Here is a 24,198-nt window from a genome sequence, read left to right on the forward strand (position 1 = left end):
GGCTCTCCTCACTGGGCCACCGTAACACCCTCTGCGTATTTGTATGTAGCACTCGTTAAATTGTACATATTTGTCTCATGAGTTCTGAGCTTCATAATATCAAGAGCTTTGTATTTTTAGTCTTAGTATCCCTAGTACTTAGCATGGTATGTGGTGCCTAATAAACCTAATAAAAGTCGTGATTAAATGATAAGCAGGTCTTCATTTTTGTCCATTTTACTAAATCAAGTATCTTGCATGTTTTTAGTCAAAGCGAAGATCCCAGGGCTTGTCACTGGATGCAGTTTATCACTGCCTGAATAGGACCATCCTGTACCAGTTCTCCCGGGCACACAAAACTGTTCCTCAGCAAGTGGCTCTCCTTGATGCACTCAGGGTCCTCACTGTGAACAGGACCTTGATCCTGGGGCCTGGGAACCATGACCAGGAATTCATCAGCTGTCTGGCTCACTGCTTGATTAATCTGCACGTTGGAAGGTAATCCTTTGAGTTTGTCTTTGATATTATTTCAGCAGAACTCTTTCTTCTACTTTCTGGTAGTAACGTTTCTTTTTCCTTTAATCTGTTTATTTAAAACCTCATATGAAAGGGCAAAAGGCAAGTGTTTCACTTTTCTAATGAAATAATGGATTTTTTTTTTCTTTACTTTCTACGTCATTGAAATTTTCCACAGTGACCATATGTCTCTTATATACTTTTAAAAAGAAAATTTGCTTTTAAAGCAAATAAAATACATTGTTGGAGGCTGAAAAAATAGTTTTATGGTAAATGGTGAAATTAGTATTTTTCCACTGGTTGCTTTGACAGATAGTTCTTTAGTATCTGCTGGAGGCCAGACGTTGAACTAGGGGCTGGGATGAGATGTGAGTAAGATAGACCTTGTGGCAGTCCTCTTGGGATGTGCAGTCTAGAAGGGAAAACAGATAACCAGGCAAGACCGGTCAGATGTGCTGAGTGCTAAGCTAAATAGAAGGAGCATCCTGCACGTAACCGGGGCCCCAAACCTGGAGGAACTACCCCTCGGGTTGCAACTTGAAACCTAATTGAGGAGGTTAACACTGCAAAGAGCATGAGGAAGAGTCCTCTTGGAAGAAAGGGCAGTATATGGATTCGCCCAGAGGGACGGAGGAGTGTGGCACATTTGGGAAACCACAATTGTTTCACTGCTACTAGAGCAAAGAGAAGTGAGGGATGGGACTGGAGGATGGACCTACGTCTGAGTTATCTAGTGCTTCATGTGGCTTGGTATCTCTCTTCTCCCACGTCTGCTGCTCCTCTCTCTTGCTTGTCTAATCTCTCTTACATCTCAAAAGAGATAGATTTAAGACAAACCCTACACTAATCCTGTCTCATTAACATAACAAAAACAACCCATTTCCAAATGGAATTATAACCACAAGCATAGAGATTAGGATTTACAACACGTATTTGGGAGGGTTGGTGGCAGGGAGGGTGGTGGTGTGGGCAGGCACAATTCAGTCTATAACAGCCTATTAGGAAACTATTCCTAGTTAACTATCTTTTTGTAATTGTTAGGTAAAAATGTGAGTAATCAAAAACCATCTTAAAAATTAAGGTGCTCATTTTGATGTTATGTTGACTCATGAATGTTACCTAGTCCTGTGCCATCATGATGCTATAGTTGAGTTTAATTACATTTAGACAGGTAGATTTAGGAGATCATCCCCTTAAAATGGTATATTCATGGTAGGTATTCTATTTTGTGCATCTTCTGTTCATCAGCTTGCAAGTAATGAAACTTTGTGATAGAGCCGAGTTTATCTTGTTTCTGCAGAGTAATAGTCATATAGTTTTCAGTTATAGTTATTTCCTTCTGTAGTTTAAACTGACTGGAATTTTTCAGTAATGTGGATGGATTTGGACTGGAAGCAGAAGCCCGGATGACTACATGGCACATTATGATTCCCTCTGACATTGAACCAGATGGTGGTTATAGCCAAGATATCAGCGAAGGTAATTACCTCCATTGTTTGTTTGTTTGTTTTGGGGCTTTCTCAAACTCGTTTCCAATTTTTAAGATTAAAAAAGTAATAATTGGCATGAGAAACTGCCAACATTGTGAGAACCACTCTTGCAGTAAGTCACACCTGTGCGTAACAGACATGCCCACAAAATATCTCCTATATGCCAAATTTGTTACACCACTTACCACTGACACTGCTAGTCCTCAGCATTTATTAGTGATGCTGAGAGATTTGATGGTATTTGCATTTGCACACATGGTAGTGCAGCCTTTGTTTAGCTGAACAATATATACTAACTGGCACTTAACATAAAGAGAACTAACTAATGGTAGTGTTAGGCATATGACAGTAGAGGCAAATATTGCTTGAGACAAATTGTCTTTTATTCCCTTTTTTTTTTATCTGATTTTCCCATTGAATCTGTCAATCTTGAGGATTAGTCTTTGGGTAGGTTGAATTCTTATTTCCACATTGCTCAGTGGAAAAGATTAGACCGTTACGGTACAATACTGTGTAGGTCTTTTGCGTATGATTTCATCCTTTGGGATTCCAGAACTCACTCTTTCATTCATTCATTCATTCATTCAGTTAAACATTAATTTATTGCTCATTTATTCTCTCCAAGTTTTTGAACCCCAGACACTGAGGACACAGTTATTATTTTCACTCCTCAACAACTGACAGCCTTGAACATTGGTTCTCAAAGCAGTAATATCAGACCAGCAATATCACATAATTTGGAAACATGTTAGAAATGTCCATTTTGTCCCACTCAGAGCTACTGAATCAGAAGTTCTGTGGATGAAAGCCAGCAATCTATTTTAACAAGCCCTCCAGGTAGTTCCAGTGCTTGCTAAAAGATTGACTGGTCTAGAGTAGTAGTCAGACAGATTATCAAGCACTCTGAAAGCAAGATTAAATTTAGTAGTCAAAAACCTTTTAAAAACATTTGTTTATTATTTCTTTCCTTTTGCAAAAAGTCAAGAACAACTTAATTTTGAACTCATTTTAAATGTTCAGAGTTCTTATGTTATATAAAAGAAGCTAGGTAATGAAATATGTATAAAATTTTTCATATCGTAAATAATATTCATTGTCTTTCTGCATAAGCTTAACAGTTTTAAAAAAGTTTTCCAAGTAACCAACCCCATTTTTGGTTATCTGAATAATCCTTTTCAGTAATGTGGATTTTATATGAAGCGTTATTTTGACTATTAAGTGCTATAGTTGAAATTCCTAGATGTAAAACATAAAGAAATTAAGAACTGACTTTATATTGTGTTTTTGACCATTTGCTTCCTTTTATTTATTTATCTATTTGTTTCATTTCCCTAGGGCGTCAGCTTCTCATAAAAGCTGTCAACAGAGTTTGGACTGAACTGATACATAGTAAGAAACAAACCTTGGAGGAGCTTTTCAAAGTCACTCTACCTGTGAATGAAAGGGGCCATGTGGACATAGCCGTAGCAAGGCCGCTCATTGAAGAGGCTAGTTTGAAGTGCTGGCAGAATCATTTGGGTAAGAAGATCCACTGAAATCATGTGATCAAGAGACTGGTTGTATATAAATGCACTTTAGACATGTAATTAAAACTTCCCTAAAATAGGATACTGTGATGAAAATAGAAATGAAAATCAGTGCAACATAATTCCATTCTGGAACGGTTATATTGAGTTTTGGCTTTTTTTTACTCAAAGGTGTGTTATACATCAGAAATCTCTGAGTTTAGAAAATAATATGTTGCTTAAAGCTTCGTATGGTCGTTCTCCTGGCTCCTGGTCCACCATCCCTTATCCATAAGTCTGAAATCTAAAAAGCCCTGAAAACCCAAGGATTTTGTTTGTTTATTAATTTGTTGTCAGAATTCACTTGGTATCAAACCCTAACCTAACTTTCTGTATCTACTTGGTGTAAGTACTCATGCATTTTGGTGCAGAAATATTAATGCTTTAAATTGTGATTTGTTACCCGAGATTCTCTGCTAGTGTTATATAATATACAGTATTTGTACCATGGAAACCCTGGTGGCGTAGTGGTTAAGTGCTACAGCTGTTAACAAAGAGGTCGGCAGTCCAAATCCACCAGGCACTCCTTGGAAACTCTATGGGGCAGTTCTGCCCCGTCCTTTGGGGTCACTATGATTTGGAATCGACTCCACGGCAGTGGGTTTGGTTTTGGTTTTATATGTACCATAAAAAAAAAAAAAAGCCCCGTCCTTTGGGGTCACTATGATTTGGAATCGACTCCACGGCAGTGGGTTTGGTTTTGGTTTTGGTTTTATATGTACCATGTACCCTTTTTAAAATCCAAAACATTCTGAATTACAAAGTATACCCAGCACCAAAGATTTTGGATATGAGATTTGTATACCCAGCACTAGAGGTTCTAGATAAGGAGTTGCATACCCAGCGCCAGAGGTTCTAGATAAGGAGTTGCATACCCAGCACCAGAGGTTCTAGATAAGGAGTTGCATACCCAGCACCAGAGGTTCTAGATAAGGAGTTGCATACCCAGCACCAGAGGTTCTGGATAAGGAGTTGCATACCCAGCACCAGAGGTTCTACATAAGGAGTTGCATACCCAGCACCAGAGGTTCTAGATAAGGAGTTGCATACCCAGCACCAGAGGTTCTAGATAAGGAGTTGCATACCCAGCACCAAGGGTTTTGGATAAGGGATTGTGAACTGCTATTAGCATAGTACCTGATTACAGTTAAAATAAATTTCCATATTATTGCAGAGCTGTGAAGTTTCAACCAAATGTAAATTCAACTAGTACAATAATTATCAACCAGCCATCCTTAAACAAGAGCACCGACAAATGGATTTGTAATGTCTAAAAAAATGTCTGACAACTGGCATTTAAGCCGCTTTTGATAACTACAGAATTGTGGTTTGTAGCCATGACAGGAAGTATTGAAAGCAAAACTAATAATTATGTGGGGAAATTGTAAAATAATCTAATTTTAATTTCTTAGCCCACGAAAAGAAATGCATAAGTCGAGGAGAAGCTTTAGTGCCCACCACCCAATCCAAATTGTCCCGTGTCAGCAGTGGCTTTGGTCTTTCCAAGTTAACCGGATCAAGACGGAATCGGAAGGAGAGTGGTCTTAGTAAGCACAGTCTTTCCACCCAGGTACAGTGTTTCCTTTCATTGCTGATAATAGAAGTTTATATTTCAAGTTTTAGTTATACTATTTTATATAATACACTTAACATGTACAAGCACATAGTTTGAAATGGAACTTTTCTGTATTTTTGCTTTAGAACAGAGAGAAGTAACCCGGTCTATGGGAACTTCTCTTTTGTTGTGATAAAATTGCACTGTGAGTGTTGTGTATTTACATCCATTCCATAACCGGACATGACTGAAGATGAGATTCAGAGATTGATAAATGATCAGACTGTGAATAATTTTTCTCAGTTTTTCTAAACTTCCAGTAGTATTGTCATTGTTAATTGTACAAATTTTAAAACAATAGAACAAACAGGCCTTTTTATTTCTTATAATCTTGTGGTATGTACCTGTGATGAATTTTTTTAAAAACTCATCTACTTCCAGCGTTAATTTCTTCCTCATCATCCGTCACCATCCCAGAACCCAAGTGGCAGCCATGAAAGGGGTCTGAGAGAAACAGTGTATGTCAGTCATTCCCTGTGTCACAGATTGAGTCCTCCAGGAAGCAAACTCTGAGGCGAAGTTTAGTGTGCAGAATGTTTGTTGGGGAGTGCCCTTGGGATCAATAGCTGTAGATGAAAGAAGCAGCAAATAGTTTTAAGCACGGAGAAATGACAGGCTACGATGTGGCACTGTAACAATCTAAGCTAACCTAAGTGGAGTTCTGGAGCCAAAATGACCTGTCAGAGTTGACCTGCGTTGTGTCCACATCACTGAGCCTCCATATTCCCCAAATCAGTCAGCCATTGAATGTGAGGCATCCAGGGACTCTGAAGCTGAGGCGATTGTGAAAGGGGCTAACAGCACTCTAGGAAGCTGGGACAGCAAGCCCGTCCTCAGAGAGGCATTTAAAGGGTCACAGCTCTGTGTCCACCACTCCAGGCCTCCATTAGATTCATGATATAATCAGACTTTTAATGTTGGATTTGTTTTTTTCCTATAATAGGTGCTTTTCACAGAATTTGAACTAATTGTTTAACATAATTTTAAGGCTAGTTAACTTTTTTTTTCCCCTAGTAAATCAGTGAGGTATTAAAGAATCCTTTTCTTTTTTTTAACTTGGTTTGGGTGAAAGATTACAAGGCAAATTAGTCTCGCATTCGAAAATTTATACACAAATTGTTTTGTGACATTGGTTGCAATTCCTGCAGCGTGTCAGCACACTCCCTCTTTACCTTTCCACCCAGGTTCCCCGTGTCCATTCGTCCAGTTTCCTTCCCATTCCTGCCTTCTCATCTTTACTTCTGCGCAGTGGTTGCTCATTTGATTGAACCAAGAAGCATGTTCCCGACATGCGTTACTGTTTATTTTATAGGCCTGTCTAATCTTTGCTGAAAGGTGGACTTCAGGAGTGGCATCCATTCTGAGTTAGCAGTGTGTCTGGGGGCTGTAGTCTCAAGGGTTACTCCAACCTCTGTCAGACCAGTAAGTCTGGTCTTTTCTTGTGAATTTGAATTTTGTTTTACATTTTTCTCCTGCTCTGTCCAGAACCGTTTATTGTGATCCCTGTCAGAGCAGTAGGTGGTGGTAGCCGGGCACTATCTATTTCTTCTGGGCTCTGGCTGGTAGACGCTGTGGTTCATGTGGTCCATTAGCCCTTTGGACTAATATTTTCCTTGTGTCTTAGGTTGTCTTCCTCCTCCTTTGCTCTGCACAGGGTGTTTCTTAGATGGCCACTCACAAGCTTTTAAGACCCCAGATCGTGCTCACCAAAGTAGGATATAGAACGTTTTCTTTATTAACTATGTTATGCCAATTGACCTAGATGTCCTTCAAGACCGTGGTCCCCAGCCCTTAGCCCCAGTAACTCAGTCCCTCAAAGTGTTTGGCTGTGTCTAAGAAGCTTCTATGGCTTTGCCTTGGTTTAGTTGTACTGACTTCCTCTATGTTGTATATTGTCTTTCACTTCACCAAAGATACTTGTCTACTGTCTAGTTAGTGATTTTCCCTCCCCTTCTCTACCCTCCTTTGTTTTTTCTGTGTGTAAACGTTTTCTTGGGTTTTTATAATAGTGGTCTCATACGCTGTTTGTCCTTTTGTGATTGATTTATTTCAGCATAATGCTCTCCAGGTTCATCCACGTTGTGAGGTGTTTCACGGATTCATCATTGTTCTTTATCATTGCATCGTATTCCATTGTGTCATGTACCATAATTTGTTTATCCATTAATCAGCTGATGGGCACTTAGGCTGTTTCCATCTTTTTGCTGTTGTGAATAGTGCTACGGTGGACATAGGTGTGCATATGTCTATTCATGTGTTGGTTTTTATTTCACTAGGATATTTTCGTAGGAGTAGGATTGCTGGATCATATGGTATTTATGTTTCTGGCTTTTGAAAGAGGTGCCATATTGTTTTCCACAGTGACTATTACCATTTTACATTCTCACCAGCAGTGCATAAGAGTTCCACTCTCCCTGCAGTCTTTCAAATATTTGCTATTTTCTGTTTTTTTTAATTAGCGCCAGTAATGTTGGGGTAAGATGGTATCTCATTGTGTTTTTGAATTGCATTTCTCTAATGGCTAATGATGATGAGCATTTCCTCATGTGTCTGTTAGCTGCCTGAATGTTGTCTTTGGTGAAATATCTGTTCATATTCTTTGTCCATTTTTTGATTGGATTAGTTGCCTTTTTGTTGTTGAGGTGTTAAAGCATTTTGTGGATTTTAAAGATTAGACCTTTGTTGGGTATGTTGTAACCAGAATTTTTTTTCCCAGTCTGTATGTTCTCTTTTTACTTTTTTGGTGAAATCTTTTCGTGAGTTTAAGTGTTTAATTTTTAGAATCTCCCAGTTATCTAGTTACCTTCTAGTGTTTGTGCATTGTTATTGTTTGCATTGAATTTATGCCGTGTTGTGCCTATTTTTTCTTCCATGATTTTTATCGTTTAGGTTTTATATTTAGGTCTTTGATCCATTTTGAGTTAGTTTTCATATATGGTGTGAGGTATGGGTCCTGTTTCTTTTTTCTTTACAGATGGATATCCAGTTTTGCCAGCACCATTTGTTAAAAAGATTGTGCTTTCCCTACTTAATGGACTTTGGTCCTTTGTCAAAACTCAGCTTACCCTAGGTAGATAGATTTACATCTGGGTTCTCAATTCTTTTCCATTGCTTTATGTGTCCTTGTACCAGTACCAGGCTGTTTTGACTACAGTACCTTTGTAGTAGTTTTGTGATCAGGTAGCATGAGGCCTCCTCCTTTGTTCTTTTTCTTCAGTAGTGCTTATCCGGGGCCTCTTTCCTTTCTACATAAAGTTGGTGATTAGTTTTTCAATCTCATTAAAAACATGCTGTTGGTATTTGGATTAGGATTGTATTATATCTATAGATTGCTTTGGGTAGAATTGATGTTTTCCCAATGTTGATTCTTAAAAGATTTTTTTTCTCTGCAACATTAGGAGATTTCACAGTGGATGTTTACACATGTTGCTGTTGTTCGTGACCTAGTCGACACACAGTATAAGGAATATCAAGAGGTAAGAATGATTTGTTTTGCATGCCCTGGATGAGAAACAACTGTTCTCTCGGGATATTCCTACCCATTCTGGGCAAGTTACTGAATTGTATTCATCATCAGATGATGATTTTAAATTACCCCTGCCAAGATCTATTTTGGCCATTGGTTTTAAGATAGAAAAAATTGAATTTACTCTAGGCAAACTGCATTAAAAAGCAACACACTGGATCTCAGTGCAGCAGAATCCTATTAACATTCATGACTGATGAGTTGCATGTCTTTATTTTTCAATAAAAAATAAAAATATCAGAATGATCCCACTCTATCAGCTAATAACAAGGAGATTGTGAAAATATGCATCAAAGTCTCTGAGAAGTCTCTTAAAATTCTAAGAAATTACAAGTCTTTTTTTATTATAGGTGCTTGGTGGTTTTATCAGTAAAAAATAAATTTCATGAAATCTCCGTGGTGAATCCACAATTAATCAAAACCTTATCTTAAGTCTTTTGTTTCCAAAATACCTGTTTTAAATCCATTAAAGATGTCTGACTGATTAAAACTCCTAATATTTTATGGTCAAAATGCTAGATCATTATTTGATAAGGGTATTCCCCCAGAAACACATCAGTACTACTATGACATCATGTAAGTGCATGATTAGTTATTTAATAATCTTTATGGTTAGTTGTATAAGAAGATCTTTATTCTAAGACTTATACTGTATGCTTATATCCTGCAAATCATTAGATAAGTTAGTTACAATCATCTGCTGTTGAAATGTTCTACATTGTGTCATTTGGCAGGTAGCAGGAAGTTACACCCGGTGATAGTAAATGGTTGAGTTCTTTTGAAATTATTCCAGTGGCCAGTAGAAGAGTTTTTCTTTAATTTTTCTATGGGTGGCAAGTTCCTTATCAGAGATGCATATTTATATTCTTTATCTAAAACCTTTGGAGATGTTTACAAAGCCTACCGGTAATACAATGTGTTAGCAATATTTCTTGATCTGTTTTCCTAGATTTTCCCAAATATATATTCTAGTACCCTGTTTTACAGTATTGGGGTGGGAGGGTTTAGCCTTAAAATACTGTGTTTATTTATTAATTTACACTGAACTAACTATTTTGATATCTCTTCATAAGTAATATTATCATCTTTCCTGTGCCAGAGTAACAAAGTTCCTTCAGCTCTTTGACTATATCTTATACTCTGCCCTGTACATAGCTGTCATTTACTTACTGCTAAAATAATCACATTCTGTGTCACCACAATAATTCTCTCATCTTACAAAATGTTTAGCTTACTTTAATTGTAAATGAATGTGATTTTACTTACGTGATACAACTGAAGTGATATATACGGTTTGCATTTGTTTCCAAACATAAACTTGATTTTTAAGTTATTTGTAGAAGTTTTATTGTTACACCTGTTTATGCTTGAAGACCAACCTAGCATCTTTACCCTCAGCGTCAGCAAAATGCCCTGAAATACGTGACAGAGGAGTGGTGTCAAATCGAATATGAACTGCTGCGCGAGCGAGGCTTGTGGGGTCCGCCCATTGGCTCCCATCTAGACAAATGGATGTTGGAGATGACGGAAGGGCCCTGCAGAATGAGGAAAAAAATGGTCCGAAATGATATGTTTTATAACCATTACCCTTATGTGCCAGAGGCGGAACAAGAGACAAATGTGACGGTGAGTATGTGGAATTAAATGTTTGTAATGGCTCTTTCAAATTTTTCTTTTCTTTGTAAGCATTTTTCCTTATTAGGTCAATAACCAAAGTCTCTAACTCAGAGAATTCAGCAAGCCGCATATTAAATTGATAATATCAGAGTGGCTGTGGAATGATAAGATGCAGCAGTATCACAGGAATCACACTATAGTGAAGTGGCTTAGATCACAGACTCTGGAGCTGGTCTGCCCGGGTTCGGATCCTGGCTCTGCCTCAGGTCATTTAACCTCTTTACAGTTTCAGTTTCCTTATGTCTAAAATGGGGAAAATAATAGTTCATTTCATAGTGCTGTTAGGATTAAGGTAGTTAAAATCGGTCAAGTACTTAGAATAGTATTTAGCACAGAATAAGCATTATATAAGTAAGTGTTAAATAAATAAAATAAATATTGGCACTAAGTGATTTCTTTGAAGAAATACAGAGAACAGCTGAAGCATAGCCTGAATATATCCACCTTTGCATTTATGTTAAGAAGCTTTTATCACCAACTCCACAGAGTTAAGCCAAACAGCATTTGCCCTTAAGTTCATTTTTATTCAAGTAAGTAAATTATCTTTCCCAAAATGATCATTCTGCTGTTTTGCACAGGAATGCATCATAGTGCACAAAACTAGAAAAATTTTGTCTAAACTGGTATGTTTTTAAGTTGAGGGACACATAATCTTCCATTTAAAATCATTACAATTTAAGAAAACATAAGAGTATATTTTTTATTCTGAAAAACCCTCATAATGTTTTCTAAATAGTAATTCAACTCTTCATGTCCAGCCATAATCCCGTGCCTCCAAAATTAAAAAAGTGTTCTTCTCCTTAGAAATTCACTGAGTTATAGAATCACACCTTTTGGAATTGAGAGGGGACCTCACAGACTGTCTCTTTTTAGAGGAGTGTGGTCCAATAGCGATGTGATTCAGGCCACAGATGGAATTTTAAATTTTAAGTTCTCAAGTAAGCACATGTTTAAAATGTTTGAAAATAGGTGAAATTAATTTTAATCTTTTATGTAATCCAATAGATCCACAATATTATTTCAGTGTATAATCAATTATAAAAATATTTATGAGATATCTTACCTTTTTTTAAATCAAATCTTTGAAATCCAGTGAATATTTTACGCTTACAGCCCATCTCATTTCAGACTAGCCATATTTCAGAGGCTTAGTAGCCACATGTGACCAGTGCCCACCGTACTGGACGGTGCAACTCCAGAGAATCATAGTCTTTTCGATGAGTGTTTTGTGATTTTTCTTTTAAAATCTGTACCCCTTTTTGATAAATGGAAAGCTTGCATGCCATCCTTTAATGTCATTTATATTTTTAAAAAAGAATTAATATTATGGCTTTTAAAGAACTTGGAAAAGCATATTCTGATATTATCGTCCACCCCAAGAATCTGATCCTTGGGCCCTGATTTTTCAGCCTGAGAATCACTGACCACAATATTTAATTAACCCTGGACCAAAAAGGTTACTAGTGGCATCCCATGTTTTGTTTCACCCTAGTGTTTAGCTGCCTCTAAAATAAATCCAGTGTCCCTTGCAGAAACTCAGATCTCTACAAAGAACATTTTGGGTGTGTTCTTGTTGGATATTTTATTAATAGGATTATAGAATCTGAAAGGTATAAAGTCCAACCACCTGCCCAGTGAAGTTTTATTATATACTATTAAAAACTTCACTTCAGAAGCTTCCGTGGCTTAAGTGCTTTCCCATTCATGACTTTATATTTGATTCTCTCATCAAACGAAGAAACTAAAATTTATAATGGAGACTTGAAGCATGGGTTTCCTAATAAATAGTCCAGGTCATATAATGGGAGGCAGCTTTAATTGGTCCAGTGTTGCTTTTTTTCTGCCAGAAGCCTGGCTCCATTCATCTTGTATTTATTGTGTAACCTCTGTCCTGACAGTACTTAGAATATAAGTCTTAGACTCTGCTTATATATACTTAAGATATTTAAAGATAGCTGTCTAAAATTTTTTGTCTAAAATCTACTCTTCTCAAAGGTATCCAGTTCTTTCAAGAATGCCATACTTGGTGTCACTATAACTTAAAGCACTGTAATTCTAATACTGAAGCTCTGTGTAAAAATATAGTCCATTTGTATTTCTACAGCCTTTTACCAACAGCTACTCATGTAAAAGTACTATAGCAATATAGTCTCTAATTATTACTATTTCCCACAAACAAATAATTAAGAATTTAGGCCTATACCATTTTGTTAAGGTATTTCTTATTGAGCCAAACACTCATTTCATTGAATCCATTCAAGAACACTAAAATGTAAAATAAATACGCTCTCAAATATATGACCAACTCACTATTTTGATTTAAATGAGGCATATATTTTTGTTATTTTTCCAATATATGTAATATTTTTATCTTCTCCTTCCCTTTTTTGTAACAGTAGCATTTATTTTACAGAAGTGTATTTAGAATTTTATAAGAGATAAAAACAAAGTCACCTATTCAGAGTTCACAGCTTATCACCTTAGTATCATTAGCGTTTTACGTAATAAGCAAAGGAGTTCACCAGCCTCTGAAATCTAAATAGACATACTCATAAATAATAAGTATGTACCATATGGAACTTATTTTTTTTAACAGATGGATTACATACTGAGAAATACAAAGCGGTCCAGAAATGTTGCAGATACATTTACATAAAAGGAAAGAGTGGAGAGGGTACAGTTTCAGAATCCTGAATTCATGCTGCTTAGTTCATGTGGGAGTCAGGGTTAACCTGCTATGATGAAATTTTCTGAATGAATAATTTTTATTTTGGTTTTGATAATTCAGAATCCTTTGGAAATTTGAAACACCATTAAATTTCTTCTTTTGTTTTATAAACTATGCGTTCTGGAAACCTTGGTGGCGTAGTAGTTAAGTGCTACAGCTGCTAACCAAAGGGTCAGCAGTTTGAATCCGCCAGGCACTCCTTGGGAACTGTACGGGGCAGTTCTACTCTGTCCTGTAGGGTCGCTATGAGTCGGAATTGACTTGACAGCACTGGGTATGCATTCTGGCAGTGTTGACAAAAAAGAAAATTACAAAATAGAAAAATCTCTTATCCTAGTGACTTATATCATAAAATCAAAAAAGAAGAGCTAATATTTATAAAGCAGAGTGAGCTGGATACTCTGTAGAGCAATTTATATGCAGCTTTTTTGTTTTAATTCTGAATTATTACCCCTATTTTGCAAATGAGGAACTGGTGACTGGAAAAGTTAAGGGATGCCTTTTAGGTCACAGTTACTAAGCAGTGTAGTAAAATATAATAAGTATAGGTTGATGGTCTCCCAATAGTTGAATCTCTTGAAAAAGAAAAGATGCTGATGTTTGCCTATTTTGTTTCATTGTCCATAGCCTGGGAGCATCTTCCAGACAAAAGCCATATATTAGATTTTGTCTCTCAACTGCTAGCTGCCCCGTACTTAATAATGTCCAATGAGTAGACCACCAGCCCTCTGTCATCTAAGCTTAAGTTATAGATTGTATCTGTGGCTTCCTGTTTAACATTCTATAGACTTTTCCTAAATCTGGGATTTTGATTAAAAAGGGCTAGTAGCCAGATTTTATGGGCCCTGAAGTTTATACAAGTTGGCAGAAGGCTCTTTAAGGAAAAAGAACACAAAATTATGAATGCAGAATTACTGCAGCCCCTCTTCCAGGGTTTTGAAAGGAAACATGGGAAATGAGGGCCCTTGAAGTTTAATCTTCATTAACTTCATAGTAAATCCACCGCGGCCCTGAACTATGTTAGATATTGCCTTTCATAGTTAGAGATTAGTAATTTCTTCTCTTTCAGTTCCCATAAATTTGTGGCCCTACTTGCATGCATGTATTTGTAAAATCCAGTCAGTATATTTTACAATATAACAGATACGTGCCAACCTAAAAATTGCTTTATTTTGAAGCCTCTTACTGTGTAAAACAGGTTTTACTTAGAACAAGGGCAAGTAATTTTATCTTTTGCCTTATTTATTAAAAATAATTATTGTTTCCAAATAACATTTTTCAGTCCTATTTTTTTATTGCTTAAGCTAGAATACAGTGATTAAGAAGCTAATTTGTTATCTTAAAATCTTTACTATTTGGAAATGAATCAAGTGATTATTTATTTAGTCATTAAGGTCCCAGTTCTTAAATCTTGATAATAATGTTACATGCTGTATAAGAAATAACCTACCAGTCTAAGTTATGAGCATTATTTTTTTTATTTTTAAATGAGAGGTTTGTTTTAGGATATCGAGCACATCTTAGTATTTCATTCTCTGCCAACTTAAAAGCTTTGAAATTTTGTCAACAAAAATTATTTTAGTGAAGCTACAATAATAACGATTATTAATGTTCTGAGAAAAATTAGGCACATGTGGATGGGTTCAGGTAATTTTCATGATTAAAATAGCTATACTAAATTACACTGTAATTCTGTATTTTAAATGGTAATATCAGTTATTGATAGTATTAAGATGTGAGCCTGAGATTGATATGATAAAAGTACAAAATCTGGTTATTTTTGAGCAAATCTTTCATCACTCTGGATCCTCAAAAAGGAGAATAAGATCCCATGTTATACCCAGACCCACTGCTGTCAGGCTGATCCTGACTCATAGTGACCCCATAAGATTTCCAAAGCTGTAGATTTCTGCAGAAACAGACTGCCACATCTTTCTCCCTCAGAGCTGCTGGTGTTTGCAAACTGATGACCTTTTGATTAGCAGCCAATTGCTTTAACCACTGCACCCCCAGGGCTCCTTTCATATTATATCATTTATTAAAAATTATATTTTAATACTAAAACCTGATATTAATTCTGCCATCTTCCTATTTTCACAGAGTAATAATCTCAAATTTACTGTTTTTTGCAAAGATCATTGGGGTAAAAAGACTTACCTGTCTACCTATTAATGTTGGGCTGCTCAGAGGCAAGAGGGTAAATGATTTTATTTTAAAGTTCCTTTTCTAATTAAGGGAATCTCTTATGGCTGCTGCTACATATTTTTTAATATAATATATAGATGTCTCAAAACTGATAGAAGCTAACCAACTCACTCAGGAATTTTTATTTTCAGCATTGTAAAAACATTTGAAGTAAAGGGTCTTGTTAAATTATTTTCTAGAAATCCTGAGCTTGGCTGCTAACCAAAAGCTTGGGAGTTCGAATCCACCAGCCACCCCTTGGAAATCCTATGGGACAGTTCTACTCTGTCCTGTAGGGTTGCTGTGAGTCAGAATCAACTCAGCAGCAATGGGTTTTTGGGTATATAAGCATAATAATTTAGTGATAAATTTTTTAGTAAATGGGAGCTATGATAATACTATAATTGTGTAACATGTATCTTTGCTATTGAATGCTGTGTCTTTTAGTAAAATCAAAACCTTAGTCTCTCAGTGGATCAATGAGCAAATATGTATTAAACCAGTAGTATACTATGTGCCACAGGGAAAATATTAAGCATGTAGGTGGTAGTGCCTGCTCACATTCTGGTCAAAGATATGTAGTGGAATATACAGTGAACATAGAAGCCCTGGTGGCACAGTGGTTAAAGTGCTAGTCTGCTATCCAAAAGGCCAGCAGTTTGAACCCACCAGCTGCTCCATGGGAGAAAGATACGGCAATCCACTTCTGTAAGATTTACAGCCTTGGAAACCCTGTGGGGCGGTTCTACTCTGTCCTATAGGGTCACAAGGAGTTGGAATCCACTCGACACCAGTGGCTTTTAAGTTTTAGAATGAATATCAAAGTTGGGTCAGACAGTAGAATTTGGTCTATTTTGCTGCATTGGTTTATCGCATATCTATCCAACAATCTTATTTTTTGATGAGCTTCAAACCGAGTTGCAGAAATCAGTACCCTTCACCCCTAAACACTTCCACATGCGTATAATTATGTTAGAGGTTCATATTTGTTTAAAATTATTTTCTTTTTAATTGAGGTAAAATTTAGATATATTGAAATAACACAGATCTTAGGTGTACCATTCAGTGGGTTTGGACAAACCATATCAACATCTAGAACATTGATATGGAACATTTTACAGATTATTCTTTGATGATACAAGGTATACTTTCTTAATAACAGCTTTCCTTAGATATAGTCACATACCATAAAATTCACTTGTTTAAAGCTTTCAGTGATTCTTAGGATATTTGCAGTTTTACAACCATTACCACCTAACTTCAGAACATTTCCATCACTCCCAAAAGAAACCTCGTATATAAGGTATACTTTTAAAAGTTTGCTTTTAAAGAGAAATGTTTACTAAACCTTGTGAAGTATTTTAAAGTTATGGCCCACTAGCCCAGTGTTTGTTTTGGCTAAGGAAGCAAACATTTGTAAAAACATTTGGCCTTTTCGTGTTTACTATAGTCGTGCTTACTAGAAGTCATCTCCAGATGTAAACTGTGAATTGGAAGAAAAATTGGTAGTAGTCCCTGGGTCCACTTTTTCCGTCTGTAGCTGTCTGTGTGTTTATGTGCACAAGCCAGGCACTACAGCTCGGCAGAAATTGCCTTCTCGTTAATCAGGATTGTGTTCTGGGAATAAAACACAAAGCAACTGCTTAGTTCTTAAATAGTACTCTTTACAGACTTTTGGTTTAGGGGCTGAAGATGCAGTCTGCCTTCTTTCAGCTTTTCTGGGATTGTGTCTGTGAGAGTACTGAGGGAAGCAGGTCTCTGAACTTTTACGGGAAGGTTGTTTTTCACTAACCAGTACTCAGTGATTTCCCGTAGTATGGGATATCGTAGAGAATACTTTAACGCAGTTGCTCCTGTTACAGCACAGATCTGGGGGTGAGCACAGTGCAAGTGTAGGTGGAAGGTATTGCTAGCATTAGGTTCTGTTATCCAGGTTTCAGGGCTTTTTTTCTTTTAAAGCCATGTAAAGAGTTGCCTATAAGTCACCTATGACAGTGGTGACCTGTGCTGGGGTTTTATCAGTGTGATTTTTAAGAGTTTGTCCTGTTTAGTAGCATGAGAATTTTAGTGTATGTAAGGTTTTAAAATTACTTTTGGTAATTGAGGAAATAATCACAAGATACGAATGCATTATTTCGAGTAGTTAGGATACCATGTTTATTTCTTCTGAGCGAGTATATCTTCCATATTCCTTACAGTCCTCAAGAAAATTTTATTTTTGTGTTCTTCTTTAAGTTGTTTTTTGTTTTTGTCTTTCTGATATGTCTATACTTAATACCCTGTTTTCAGTCTGAGATCCCAAGTAAACAGCCTGAGGCACCTGACGATATCATTCCTCAAAAGGTAAAACACAAGTTACCCTAAGAGAATGCAAAATACTTGCGGTTTTTTTAGTGCATGGTAGACTAGACTAACTTTAAGGATCGGCTTTCAATTTACTCTTTCTGTAAGGCTCTTGGTATTAAAAAGTTGGTTTCATTCATGCCGAGAGAGTTGCTCTTCTGTTTCTCAGCTTCATTCTGATTAGCTCTTTCCAGGGTTTGTGTAAGGAGTCGGGTGGTGCAGTGGTTAAACATTCAAACCCACTAGCCGCTCCACGGGAGAAAGATGTAGCAGTCTGCTTCCGTAAAGATTACAGCCTTGGAAACCCTATGAGGCAGTTCTCCTCTGCCTATAGGGTCACAATGATTCGAAATCAACTCAGCAGCAGCGGGTTGGTTGGTTAGGGTTTGTATGCTGCTCACTAACAGGCTGAGTTTTCTCTGCTCTCACAATAAGATGTGTATTGCTTCACACATCAGCTAACAGATTCTGAGGCATGTTAGTAATGGGCAGCCTGACGTGTTCAACTTCTTTTTTCAATTGTATGTCATTCGTTTAGATACTGAACAGTATGTATTTTGAGAATGCAAAAGTATCTTCTTAAAACTATTTTTTCTGTCAGAAAGAACTAATGGAAATGTATTAAAAGGCAGTGTGATCACTTTTTTAAAATACAGTTTTATTTTTATTAATTTAAAAATGTATAATTTTTTCACTGTTCAGAAAGATTCCATACTTTAAAAACAAAAAAGTCTAATTTTAAAGATTTAATTCAGTAAAAGTTGTAGTTCTTAAAAACACAGAAATGTACCTAAAGTCATCTAGGGGAAAATGCTTATAGTTCAAGTTTAAATCTGTATATGAAGTCAGTAAGCAAGTAGATTCTGTCCCACATCATTAATTCATTGTCTTGCCCATCACTAACTATGCTTTCATCTTTTTAAAAAGTAGCAATTTCGAAATTAGTATATTGAAGAAATGGTCATACCTCTTAAGAATTGTTATGGTACAAAGTTAACTACTTTTATTTTCAAAAAATTGCAATGTTCTTATTAGTTTGCCCATCAGATTGTTTCTCCCATAATTGTGATATCATTTTTAAATCATTTTTAGTACTTTCTCATCTAATATTTTTCAATTTCCACTTGCTGCATATCATTCCTCAGCATACGGCTCTCTTCATTTCCGGGCTCTGTGTGTAATTAAAAGAAGAGTGATGTGGCTTCGGTTTGGTTTTTTAATTTTTTTTTAAGCTCAAAACTGCTTCAGTATTTCGGTCTAAATATTCCATTCAGTTGGGTACTTGCTTTCCACTTTAGTTAGAATTCCTTTAAATATATGCAGAGAGATTTATTTTGAGAAAACAGCTCACGATTTTGGGGACTGGCATGTCCAAAATCTGTAGGTCAGAGGACAGGCCGGAAATTTAGGAAATCTTGTGTCCCGAAATCAATAAGTGGGTGGTGGGCAATAGAGGGAATTCTGGCAAGATCTCCGTTTATGCCCTGGAGGCAGAATACTCAAGAGAACCTCCGTTTTTGCTCTTAGGGCCTTCAACTGGTTGTGTGAGGCCCACACACACTATGGAGGCTAAACTGCCTCAGGCCAAGTGGTTTAATCCCATGTATAAGTGTTTGACCAAACAGCTGGGCACCGTAGCCTGGCCAAAATTAACATCACAGTATTCACAGGAAAATAAAATAACGGAATGTTTATAAAGGAATGTTTTTAAGGCATGTTTCGAATTTCATCTTTTTCCTAATTGTCAGCCCAAAGTCTGAATCTAATTCTGATTGAAGAAAGCTGAATAAACTGTTCCCTCTATGATTTTAAATTTTGTAGGATATCTTAGACCTTAATTTCTCATTGTCAGTATTTAAAAAAAAACAGTTTTTAGGTCAGTTGGAGAACTTGTAATGTTCTTATATGCCAAAAAATTGTTTCTCTAATGTTTCTTGGTAATGAATTTCTTCTTCAAAATGGATTTATATATATCCTTGCCGTACTCATTTAGTTAGTAGGCTTCTTGATCATATTTTTTGCATAACAAGCAAGGAGAAGCCGTTAGCAAATTGAAGGTAACCAGCTTATAGTAACAGGCCAGGCACAAAGCACCATCTGCCCTGAAGCCAGTGGACTCCGTGTTGGGTCAGGACTTTCAGAAGGATCTAAAGAAGGTTTGGGCCATTTCCAGGGTTCCAACAAAACCTGGGAAAATGGAAAAGAGAGCAGTTCTCAGTCACTACCTACAAGTATCTGAAGTAAACATTCATACAGATTATTACAACTGAATGGATGGACCTTTAGGCCTGAATTACTTACTTCTCTTGAGACTCCTTACAGACTAGACATCGCTTGCAGCTCCATGCTCTCCAACAGTGGACATTCTCTTTACCGTATGGCGAGGGTTTCTGATACATCAATGTGGATGTATTGTACTAACGTAAAAACTTTGGCTAGGGATTATTGGAACCCTATTTTGGAAAGAACAAAACTGCTAATGTTGTTTTATATATGTCTTTTAAAAATCAGTGGAATTCAAAAATAGGCATACTTTACCTGAAAGTCTATGAGTTTATCATGTATACATGCAGTGTGTTAAGAGCCCGCCAAAAAAAAAGTAACACAGAAAGAAGTCTCGACATCATATCTTTCCTCGGGAAAGTTATATTTTAATCTTTAAAGGTAATTATCTGAGTCTTTTTTTCTTTTGTTATTTCTTAGAAACCTGCTCGATACAGGAGAGCTGTAAGTTACGACAGTAAAGAATACTACATGCGACTAGCCTCTGGCAATCCAGCCATTGTCCAAGATACCATTGTGGAGAGTTCCGAAGGTGAAGCCACTCAGCAAGAACCAGAGCATGGTGAAGACACGATTGCTAAAGTCAAAGGTTAGCCTTCCTCTTTGATTTTGACTAAAAATCACTTTGGAACATTCTTTATATTTGAATTCTATATGAAAATATGAGCAACTGTGAATAGTAGGGGCAACCTTAAAAGTATTCATTCATATTATACCATCTCACCCTTCTTAGAGACGGGTTGTTTTTTTTTTTTTTAATAATTTTTATTGAGCTTTAAGTGAACGTTTACAAATCAAGCCAGTCTGTCACATATAAGCTTATATACACCTTACTCCATACTCCCACTTACTCGCCCCCTAATGAGTCAGCCCTTCCAGTCACCCCTTTCGTGACAATTTTGCCAGTTTCTAACCCTCTCTACCCTCCTATCTCCTCTCCAGGCAGGAGATGCCAACACAGTCTCAATTGTCCACCTGATACAAGTAGCTCACTCTTCATCAGCGTCTCTCTCCTACCCATTTTCCAGTCCCTTCCATGTCTGATGAGTTGTCTTCGGGAATGGTTCCTGTCCTGGGCCAACAGAAGGTTTGGGGACCCTGACCGCCAGGATTCCTCTAGTCTCAGTCAGACCATTAAGTCTGGTCTTTCTATGAGAATTTGGCATCTGCATCCCACTGATCTCCTGCGCCCTCAGGGGTTCTCTGTTGTGCTCCCTGTCAGGGCAGTCATCAGTTGTGGCCGGGCACCATCTAGTTCTTCTGGTCTCAGGATGATGTAAGTCTCTGGTTCATGGGGCCCTTTCTGTCTCTTGGGCTCATAGTTATCGTGTGACCTTGGTGTTCTTCATTCTCCTTTGCTCCAGGTGGGTTGAGACCAATTGATGCATCTTAGATGGCCGCTTGTTAGCATTTAAGACCCCAGACACCACATTTCAAAGTGGGATGCAGAATGTTTTCATAATAGAATTATTTTGCCAATTGACTTAGAAGTCCCCTTAAGCCATAGTCTCCAAACCCCCGCCCTTGCTCTGCTGACCTTCGAAGCATTCAGTTTATCCCAGAAACTTCTTTGCTTTTGGTCCAGTCCAGTTGAGCTGACCTTTGAGACGGGTTCTTTTTTATTGCCTAGAAATAAATGTAACGTACCCATTGGCTTAATATTTTTTATTGCATTTGGCAATATTTCTAGTGGCTCCTGTTTATTTTAAGTTAAGGTGTGATAACTGATTACATATTTATAAAATTAAAACAACTACTGAATGTTTCTTTACTGCATGTTAGCCAAGGTAAGAAATAATGATCTTTTTTCCTATGAGCTGACAGAGATTATCCCAAACCCAGACCTCTAGGAGCTTAGTAGAGCTTGCATAAGGTAACAAATTACACAGTGCCTGTAGACTTTTTAATTCTGTTCTTTTACATATGTGTGCCCTTGACCTGGGATGCTTCTTCCTTCCTACAGCTTCACTTGTTCTGTATTCAGTCTTCAAAACACTGTTCAAATATCAAACCATCCTACTCTGAAGGCTTTTTAGCTCCTCTGTCCACTGTCAGCGCTTTGCTCATGTATCTATTATAGCAATTCCAGTGATGAGCTTCATCTCTTTATAAGTTGGTCTCTTTCTAAACTGTGATTTCCTCAGTGTCAGAAGTGGTTTCCCACCTCATAGCTTGTAGCACCTGCCTAGCACAAAATGGGGATTCAGTCAATATTGAATATGTAAATCAATCTATTGTTAAACTTTTTTAAGACTGATGCAGCAGTAAGTCAAAAGTCTTAGCATATTCTATAAATAAAACTCTAGAATGTGAATTAGTATCTGTAAATTAGGATCTGAATTTCAGATTCCGTTGATTAAAAAACTCGTAGTATGTGACTATGTCAACAAAAAGCGTAATCCCAAATTTGTGACCAGTGTTTCCCATTATTATCCGTGTTCTCTCTTGGGATGAGTGTGACTTACTAAGCAGCACATAATTGCTCTGACATTTTTGAAGAATCCATGAAAGTTTTAGTAGTGTAACACAGTTTTAAACCTTCTAATTTTCTTGACATTGCATCAGCAAAGTTATTGGGATGAGTCTAAAACTGTAGTTACTGGGAATAAGCCAAGGTATAATCCACAGAGTAGTCAGTTGACTTATGTTTGAGTCATTGCCACTTAACTTCTCTGGACCTCATTTTCTTGTTTTCTAATGGAGCTAAAAAAAAAAAAAAAAAACTCACTCACTAATATTGATGGCCCTACTGTAGCATGCCTCAAGGTATTATGCTAAACATGGAGATGGAGGCTTTGATTCATTAAAGTAAAAGTAATGCAACTGTGTTTGCCTACTTGTGAGTGTGCTCAACAGGGCTTACTTATTATACTGCATTTCACATATGGAGATGAGGTTCTTTTCAAGGTAAAACAGAACCTCTTGATAACTAATGTTCAAAGCGTAAAACTCTAACAGGGTGACTTACGCTTTTCCAAAATGCTTGAAGCAACTATAATCAACAGTTGTAACATTACTTTTAATAGTACAACTAAACCGGAAAACCAAACCCAACCCATTGCCATCAAGTCGATTTTGACTCATAGTGACCATAAAGGATAGAATAGAACTGCCTCATGGAGTTTCCAAGGAGTGCCTGGTGGATTCGAACTGTGGACCTTTTGATGAGCAGCTGTAGCAGTTAACCATTATGCCACCAGGGTTTCTTGTACAATTAAAGAATGTTAATTTAAGGAAATGTGGGATTTAGAGTTTATTTTGAGTGCTTCCCATACTTTGGAATCTCGCTGGTTACTGTTATCAACTGATTTTAATTTCAACTCCTGTGATTATCAATAAAATTAGCAAAATGTAGATATTTTCTTAATCTGAAAATTAAATGACCTGTCCTTGTATTGGAGCCCTGGTGGCACAGTGGTTAAGAGTTTGGCTGCTAACCAGAAGGTCGGCAGTTTGAATCCACCAGCAGCTCCTTGGAAACCCTGTGGGGCAGTTCTGTTCTTTCCAGTGGGGTTGCCATGAGTCGGAATCCACATGACAGCAACGGGTTTGGTTTAGGTTTTTTGGTCCTTGTATTAGAAAGAATTCTGTTCTTGTTCATTATGACCTGATGATTTGACCACATTTCATTCATGTAAGAATGACCATAGTGCTGCTTGTGAAATGAGGCTTGAGACAGTCTTAATAGGCCCTCTAAGTAGGTGGGTTCTATTATAATTATGTTTATAACTTGCTCTTTCTTTTTTATTTCTGATAGTAATTGAACGTTTACTCATGGTACCCCCTCAATGACATCTATCCATAATCAATTCCACTCTCACCATTAGTTATGCTAAATTCTGTTTGTCATCATCATTTGATACTTTTCAAGAATTTTCTCTGTATTAAGCACAGTGCTAAGCACTCTACATGAATTGTCTCATTTAATCTTCCAACAACTCTCTGAACCAATCCAAACTCGTTGCCATCGAGTTGATTCTGTCTCACAGCGACCCTATAGGACAGAGTAGAACTGCCCCATAGGGTTTCCAAGGAGCAGCTGGTAGATTTGAACTGCCGACCTTTCGGTTAGCAGCCATAGCTCTTAACCACTGAGTCACTAGGGCTCCACAACTCTCTGAGGTAAATAGTATTCCTATCCCAGTTTTATAGATGAAGGAAACTGAGGTTCAAAGAAGGTAAATAGCCTTTCCAAAGTCATGGAACTGTTTAACTCCAGAGCCTATGATCTTAACCACTGAACTGTGCTGCCTCCTTGTACCTTCCAGAGTTGTCTCACATTGGGAATGTAT

At 37.1% G+C, this 24,198-nt stretch overlaps 1 protein-coding gene across 15 annotated transcripts in view; it reads left to right on the forward strand.

Annotated features, from left to right (window-relative positions):
* WDFY3 (WD repeat and FYVE domain containing 3) overlaps positions 1 to 24,198 on the forward strand; it is a 351,860-nt gene that overhangs the window by 282,162 nt on the left and 45,500 nt on the right. For 13 of the 15 annotated variants that reach the window (XM_064285618.1, XM_064285625.1, XM_064285619.1 and 10 more), the window contains 8 exons: positions 248 to 477; positions 1,865 to 1,974; positions 3,321 to 3,503; positions 4,963 to 5,120; positions 8,564 to 8,641; positions 10,090 to 10,317; positions 17,570 to 17,623; positions 20,327 to 20,495. In XM_064285618.1, the coding sequence (XP_064141688.1) occupies positions 248 to 477; positions 1,865 to 1,974; positions 3,321 to 3,503; positions 4,963 to 5,120; positions 8,564 to 8,641; positions 10,090 to 10,317; positions 17,570 to 17,623; positions 20,327 to 20,495 (1,210 nt within the window). The remainder of the gene's footprint in view (positions 1 to 247; positions 478 to 1,864; positions 1,975 to 3,320; positions 3,504 to 4,962; positions 5,121 to 8,563; positions 8,642 to 10,089; positions 10,318 to 17,569; positions 17,624 to 20,326; positions 20,496 to 24,198) is intronic. The other 2 variants (XM_064285621.1, XM_023553294.2) reach the window with 1 other exon arrangement.

Source organism: Loxodonta africana, chromosome 5 (genome assembly GCF_030014295.1).
Source record: "Loxodonta africana isolate mLoxAfr1 chromosome 5, mLoxAfr1.hap2, whole genome shotgun sequence".
NCBI classification, from domain to species: Eukaryota; Metazoa; Chordata; class Mammalia; order Proboscidea; family Elephantidae; genus Loxodonta; species Loxodonta africana.